Source organism: Branchiostoma belcheri, unplaced genomic scaffold (genome assembly GCF_001625305.1).
Source record: "Branchiostoma belcheri isolate BF01 breed outbred unplaced genomic scaffold, Haploidv18h27 scaffold90, whole genome shotgun sequence".
Taxonomy (NCBI): Eukaryota; Metazoa; Chordata; class Leptocardii; order Amphioxiformes; family Branchiostomatidae; genus Branchiostoma; species Branchiostoma belcheri.
In genome coordinates this window covers 1397511-1405554 of record NW_017804576.1, presented here as the reverse complement: position 1 = coordinate 1405554, position 8044 = coordinate 1397511, and the positions used below count along the sequence as shown (strand labels likewise).

General features: G+C 48.6%; 1 protein-coding gene across 1 annotated transcript in view; it reads right to left on the bottom strand.

The window, feature by feature from the left end:
• The window catches only part of LOC109487993, a 9181-nt gene extending 1583 nt beyond the window's left edge, over positions 1 to 7598 (bottom strand). Inside the window, exons 1-2 of the mRNA XM_019792131.1 lie at positions 6803 to 7598; positions 1843 to 2042 (exon numbers count right to left, since the gene is read on the bottom strand). Of these exons, the coding sequence (XP_019647690.1) occupies positions 1843 to 2042; positions 6803 to 7591 (989 nt within the window). The 5' untranslated portion in view covers positions 7592 to 7598. The remainder of the gene's footprint in view (positions 1 to 1842; positions 2043 to 6802) is intronic.
• Between the last annotated feature and the right edge of the window lie 446 nt (positions 7599 to 8044).

Sequence of the window (8044 nt, the reverse complement as noted above, 5' to 3'; positions counted from 1 at the left end):
AGACCATCTCAGCACTGTAGTTTGTTTGGGGTTGTCTCTGATCCCTGCACGAAGAGTCTAACGTTCGGACACTGGCCGATGTCCAGGGCCAGCAGCTTGGGACAGTCCGTCAGCTCCACCTGCAGGATGCCCCTGCAGTCCAGCAGGTGCAGGTACTGCAGCAGCGACCTGCAGATGGAGACGCGCGTCAGCGAGCTGCACTTCTGCAGCTGCAGGCGCTGGATGTTCGGGCAGCCGCGCAGCGCCATGCACAGGCTGTAGTCCGTCACCATGCACCGCTGCAGTACCAACTGCCGCACCAAGGGGGCGCTCACCACCAGCGCCTGCACCTGGCAGTCCAGAAGCCTCAGCGTCCCCAACTCTTCCACCGCCTGCACGGCGCAGTTCTCGAGGCAGACGTTGACGTTTCCCGTCGTGTTGATTTCCACAAGGTCTACGCGGTCGCACTGTACAGTTAGACTCTGAAGCCCCGGCACGTTGGCCAGGTGCAGCCTGTCTACATGCCTCGCCACCACCGAGACAATCTGTAACGTGGGCAACATGACGTCACAGTCCGCACACAACCTTCTCAGGGTCGGGCACGACAGGTGCAGTGAAGTGCACCGAAAGTCCGCCAGGAGGCGCAGTTCTCGCAGGCTCGGGCAGCGGTTTTGGTCGAGTGATAGCGCCTCCATGCCTATGCTGCCTAGGGACAGGACCGTGACGGTGATGTTACTGCCCAGGTAGCGCGTGAAGCCCAACCCGTCCAGCAGTTCGCAGTTGTAGAGCTCTACGTTGGACAGTTTGGTACTCTTCACACTCAGAGTCCTGCAGGGTCACAAATAAACGATTAACTCATAGAGATCACAAGCAATCGTATGGTGTGAACTACAGTGTATCACAATGTATATCTAAATGTACCATTACCTCGGATGGCGCCACAAGAGAAAAAAAAGACAATTTTAAAGTAAACTTGATCCAGAGTATTAGCTCGCTGATTATTAGCAGCGAATTTTCCACTTTCACAGAGAAGACAGACGCTATGTACAGTATTTACAGATTTATTGTACATGTATAATATTTACAAGTTGTGCCGCGGGAAAACTGTCCGGTCGGGCCTTGGCCTAACCCGGCTGGGCCCCGCGCGGGTTGGTAGCCGTGACTCCGGCCTTACCCGGCCGGGCCCCGCGCGGGTTGGTAGCCGTGACTCAGGCCGGGCCCCGGGCGGGTTGGTAGCCGTGTACCCCTGCCTTACCTGAGCACGCCGCTGCGTATTGTGTATATTGAGAATGTACACAATTTATGCTCATGAGTCATAAGCATTTTGTGTGTCTTTAATAACATACTTTTCGTTCTCACAAACCGCCCGGCCGTGCCCCGCGCATGTTGTTAGCCGTGTACCCCGGCCTTATGCTGGGATCACATTTCCAAAACGGGGCCCGGCCGGGCAGCTTTTGGGAACGAAAGGTACGATACAAAAGAGAACAAAACACAGAAAAGTTTTATTAATAATCACGGGCGCTATTTCTGTGTATTCTTGATATGAGTTGTTAACTTTTCGTTCATACAAACAGCCCGGCCGGTGTTGAGCCAAATCTTGAGCTGCCACATACGTGAGAGGTCAGGTGTTTAGGGCTAGGGCTAGGGTTAGGGTTAGGGTTGGGGTTAGGGTTAGGGTTAGACTTACGATCACGCGATTGGGGTTAGGTTAGGTTTAGTCTCCCACATCACGACTTAACCCCTCCCACCCCTTGTCTTAGGTATATTGGAAACCCCCATGTAGTGTCGGAGTCCTGGATTTGGCAGGATCATGGATTCGGCTTGACACCGGGCCCCGGTTTGGAAATGTGACCTAAGCCTAACCTGAGCTCGCCGCTGCCGTCCACCTGCAGCTTCCTGAGTTTTGGCGCGAAAACCTCCAGGTGCTCCAGGTTCTCCAGCCCTGCGTCCAGGTGCAGGCTGCGCAGCTGCGGCGTCCACAGGCTGACGAAGCTCACGCTCCACAGGTTGTACAGGTACAGCTTCTGCAGCGCCCCCGAGCGGAGACGCACGCCCTGCAGTCTCTGGAGAGGCGAAACAGATTTGTTTAAACTAGCACGAAAGTTCATCTGAGTTGGTAAAATACATGAAGAAAAGTATACTGTTCTCCAACTCAACAACGAAATTAAGTCACCAGAAATTTCGGACTGAATCACTCAGTCTTCATCAGCTTGAGATGAAGACTTGAGCGATTCAGTCGGAAATTTCTGGTGAGTTAATTTCGTTGTTGAGTTGGAGAACAGTTTAACTTTCTTCAAGATTTGTTTAAAGTTAAAACTTTTGATCCAACTAAAAGAACTTCTCTCACCTAGAGCCTCACTGGGTCAGTCTACTGAGTACTGAGGAAGACCAGAGTGACTGGTCGAAAGCTCTAGGTGAGAGAACTTCTTTGTGTTGGATCAAACGTTTTAACTCTAAACATGTAACTACCAACACAGATAAACTCTCAAGATAGTAAAATAGATTTGACAGAACCATTCTTTTTTCCTGCAGTCCGTTTTTCATTGAGGTCACGAGCGAAGAGATTAAGTTTACATAATACACAAATAAATTTCCAAAGTAATATACACATATATTTTTACACATATATGGTAAATATAACATACTTATGAGTCAGAGCTGGTACATGTATATGGTTCGTGTCCGTTCGTTTAGGTCATTTCTAATTTCTTATAGAAGTCATTATGAAACAAGTTTAAACTGTAATTGTGTTGGAAATTACAGTTTAAACTTGCTTCATTTCTAATTTCTGTTTAACTTTAAATTTAAGAGTGAGAGTTAATTAATTGGGGCTGTGCGTGTGTATAATGGTAGACTGTTCCAGACAATGTGTCCACGGTATGATATTGATCTGCAAACCGTTTCAGTGGGATTGTAGCCAAAACGATTCAAACCGTTTACATATATTTGCATCATGAACGGGGCCCAAAGGTTAATGACCGTACGTACGCGTGTGTGAACTTCATGATGACGCAACACCCGTACAAGCAAAGAAAACTATTAGGGAAGGTTTAAACTACTAACAGTTGAATCTGCCTGGAGAGTCGGGAATGTCTGCACCTGGCCGGTAATCCCTTTGTGTACGTGTTGGTATAATTTATTACGGAGATATGTCTGTACCGGGGCTGTTTTGGTTTGCGGTAGGTGATTGTAAAGAGGATGTTTGGCGAGTCAATAAAGTGAAACCTCATGAACTGATCCGTCCCCATTCCAGCAGAGACCGTGCTCTCAAAGCAGAGGTTTTAACTTTAGGCTTCGGCTTTTTGACGAGTCTTTATCAGGCCCATCTTTGTACGGGTATCGTTTTTTACGCCAGTTAAACCTTCATCGGGTGGAAGGTGGTAACTGCCTGGCCAATTAGATACCGTCTTGTAGCCAGCAAAAGATAAAAAGATCGTCCTGGAGATTATAAAGACGGGCCATTGCTACGTCGTCTCCACCAGACTACTTTTGTAGGCTGAATAAATCGTACAAATTGGCATAAAAATATTTAACTGGCCAGATAAGGTAGCCAGCCATAGAGGGTCCAGCGGCTATCTTATCTGATCAGTTAAATACCCTTTTTATGCCGATTTCTACGATTTATTCAGCCTGCAAAAGAAGTCTGGTGGAGACTAATTGCTACGTATGAAGGAGATAAAAACGCTTAACGATTGGGTATTCTACCACACGTCGTCCATAACGTACCGAATTACGATTGTCACTACGATGCAATACCTTTTTATCCTTATTCCAGAGTCCTGAGGGCAGTAATATTATAGCAAAAATATTTCCAGTTTCCAGACCGACCCTAGGAAGAGAGAATGCCCTACCCACAGACCGTATTTTTTCAGCACTAAAATCGGAAACACAACATTAATTTTCAATAACTATCTATCAGACTTGGACGTTTCACGAAATAATCATTAAAACTTTAAAAGTTCAAACAGTCTCGGGGGATAACGGAGCATTCTACCTTTTCCCCAGCCCAATAGACTGGTCAGAACTGTTTACTTAATTTTCGGCTGGTCATCTCCTTGGCTTGTTTCCAAGTCCTCTCACAGAGCGGCCGGCTGTTGTGTGATTTACAGACGACTGTTGTGTGGTTATGCGGCAATCGATAACAGCTTAAAATAGTGCCACTTGTGTCCCAGGCGCGCAGGTCTGGAGTTTCCCAACAAAGGCTGCTATTTCAGTCTCGGTTGTTGGTTCACTGCTAAACCCACCAAAGCTCGTATCCGGGTCACGGAGTCTACTGTGGAATGAACTACTTTGTCATTTTCAACTTACTCCAGCAAACAAAACAAAACTTCTAGACTGTAAATGCCCACAGTTTGTGTTTTATAAAACGAGCACAAAGGTTTGTAAATACTGACGCAATTCAGACTTTTGTCTGTTATGTGGTATTTGAAATAAAAGTTGAAAAAGTCTCAAACATAACAACCGTCAACACAAGAGAGCTTTATATAGAAAATGCGGAATTCTTTTTCATTGTAAACGTTCGCTTCGGAAGCATGCTTTGAAGTCGAAATGTGTCCGGTCAAAGAGGGAAGTCGTATCGATCTAAACACAGCGGTTCTTGACCCACATGAAACCACGTGCCTTTCGATTTCTGGGCGCCCAGTAGTGACAAATACACCCTCATATTTACATAATCTCCAAGCAGATGTTTAGGTGGCGCAAATGACAGTTTCAAATTGGCCAGGCAGTATCCATTGGCCAGACTGTATCATTAGTTGGCTGGCTAATGGATACCGCCTGGCCAATGGGTACTGACACTGTCTTTTTCTTCACCCAAACATCTGCTTGGAGATTAGTATTTACACACTAATTGTTACCCGTAAGCATGTTTTCAACACTTGTGGGAATGCCGTTTTGCTCTATGGTTGCCTGTGTTCAGAAGTGAACTCTTGCGCACAGAAACCAATTAAGATTCCTTAGATTGTGTACACAGCTTGCAATTGCCAAATGATCCCCCTGAAGTTGGCAGGAGACGATAGGGCAGACGTAGGCATGTTTATAGTCACTGTGCCTTATCCAGCATGTCCTAGCGCACATGGCACTGTACAGATACTGTCCATTTGCCGTTTTAATCTACGTTAAGTGCATTAGGTACCGTTTCGTGCTGTGTATATATATAACGTTATATATGAGAGGTCAATGTCTGATTTTATATTTCAAGTTCAAGACTATATCCCCATTTCGGTCGAAGAGATTCCATCTGATCTAAGGAATACTTCCTGAACGGGAGTGTTACAATGAGGCCGTCTATCCTCCATACATTCCTGGTTGTCATATTTGTGTAACTTGTCCAAACAACACAGCAATGCTACAATAGTAGACCTTCAGGACGTTGGTAGTAAGTAGGTGCACTGTTGAAACCTTGGCCCCTTAAATACACACTGTGGGCGTGGTGCTGCACATACAGGAACAAAACCCGCAAGCACTCAACGTCCCAGCCGCCATGTACCAAGTGGCACGATAGCACAGCGTTTTCCATAACGTTACAGCTGTAGAGCTAAAGGTTAGATAAATTAACGGTGGTCTGTGTCTTTTCAGGTGGGTAGGCCGAACAGGAACAGCGGATACAGCAAGTATGGCATATAGACGTCTTTAAGTTTATGAGTTTCAAGGGCGTCGTTGAGGGGAAGTTGAACTCCCAACGACCCGTGACTGTACACTATCACCAGACACTTCCCACTCACTTCGTACAAGTACTTCTTAAGTCCGAAACTCGTAGTAAGATGAATGGACCTGTCAGATATGAGTTAAAGATATGGCCGGCTTCACAAGTGGGACGTGGTCAGAGTCGACTTCTTATCGTGTAGATTAGGACCTTGCAATTGACTTTCAATAAATTTGCCTCTCTGTTGTGAGCGGTCTTATGGAAACAATCCACATGCGCATGGGAACGGTATAATTGATTACTTTTCTAAGGAGGGGGGGGGGGTACTGTTGCCCTATCGACCTTCACCCTTTTGAGGGGGGCCCGCATGCCCTTTTCTGTATAGCGTAATCGGCCGTTCTAATTCTACGTAGAGCGTACACGGACCGCTCTAATTCAACGTAGAGCGTAATCGGCGCATTTTGCGTTTTGCGTTTTAATTCTACGTAAAGCGTTGTAGCCACTTGGAATTTATCGTAAAGCGTACTCGAGAGCATTCCGAATTCAGCGTAGAGCGTTGTCGGGAACCCCCCCCTCCCCCAGGCAGGCCCTCTTTGACTTTGAGCACAGCACGCCCTGACCATTCGGTAAAAAACCGCCCTCTGTAATCAATCCCAACAAATGGACGTGTCGCTCCCAGGGAAAAAGGCAGGGAGCAGTCTACATGGGTGATAATCAAAATGAACCACCATGAAGCTGTTATGTCGAGGAGGCAATCGGAACTGCACAGTTCCGTGTTCTGTTCCTTCCTGGCAACAAGTTGACGCACGTCATTTCAGGTCGTGATAGACTGTAGCCGGAACAGGAGTAACGTCACCAGCAGTTTGTCAACAAGCACACGGGGTGGCCTTTCACGTGAAGGGCGATCGTGATCAAAACACGTTTTGCTTATATTTTTGCTGGAAATATTATACATGGGTCCCTATCATTCGTGATACTAGAGGTGGACCTACGTGGCTCTAGATCTGTTGTTTTTGTAGTGCGCCTTAACTCTGACTGTCGTGCATATTGTGGTGACACCTTCTAGTGTTTGATGCAAGTTTTTTTCCTTACTTAAAGTAAGTTCCTATAGCTATTTCATACAGATGAGATTATTTTAGTTCACACCTAGTGGCATTGAAGTAGAACAGATGTACTTACCTCACAGTTGGTGATGACCAGCTTGCGGATGCGTGTGAAATGGTTCATGCAGCTCCAGAGCTCGTCCAGCTCCAGAGGGACGAAGTTCAAGTGGAGCACGGTCAGGAGGTGGGCGAACCGGGAGTCCGCCAGGTCAAGGACCAGGTTAGCGCCCTGTAGCATGGCCTGGTCGCTGCGCACGTCGTGCAGGGGCAGCCCCACGTTCAGCTTCAGTCTCAGGCTGTGCAGGGCGGCGGACTGCTCCAGGAAGGAGAGCACTCCCTCGGGGGAAAGGTCCCAGCACGCCGTGAACGTCACCTCCCTCAGCTCGGGGAAGGACCGCGCGACCAGCTCCAGGTCTCCGTCCGTCAGTTCAAACGCGCCGTTGATCTGAACCTCCTCTAGCCCTGAGAGCGGCATCAAACGGTAAATGTGTTCTCTGTCCCATACCACAGGCAGGCCCAGCACCCGCAGGTTTGTTAAGGTGGGCAGGAGCGCCAGCACGGCAGGTGTGACGGGCACACCTGACTTCCAGGTGAGCACATGGACGTGCTGCCCGTACGCGCGCAGCGCCGCGGCGACGCTGTCGTACAGGTGGTCCTCCAGGTGCCGGCAGACGCTCAACGTGCGCCACAGGTCCGGCGTGTTCCGCAGGACGCGGCTCCACTTCTTGCAGACCAGCGCCAGCGTCACGACTCGGTCCTCCACCGGGTCCAGGTAGGCGAAGACGCGGCCCCACAGCTCCTCCGGCAGCCCGGCGAACCCGGGCGCCGCTTCGGCGGGCTGGCGGGATGGGTCCGACACCGTCATCCCGGGGGAGGGGGTGTGAGGAGGGGGGGGGGAGGAGGAGGAGGTGGGGTGGGGAGGGAGTCAGGGGGTTGACAGGTGTTGCTGGTGCGTCGGCATGACACGCGGATGTATGTGGAGCCGGTGGAATGCTGGACGTTGTGAACCGTAACGTGTCACCACAAACAATACGCACTCCGCTGTTTGCGGAAGGCCGGGACCAATCACTACACATTCCGCACGGGGCCTGCGTACCGCACAGGTCAGCTTGTAGTTAATTGACTACCGACCTTCAGTTCATGTCAACAAGGTTTGTGTTTCGTCGCATGTTGACGATGGAATTGTTTTCCCTATTCGCTGGAAGTATAAAGCTGAAGGCATATCTCATGTGGAGTTCAGGACTATAAGATAATACAATATCATACAGTAATTTCTGGGACTCTTGTAACAATATTTGTGCGTGTTAATTTTCTTCTG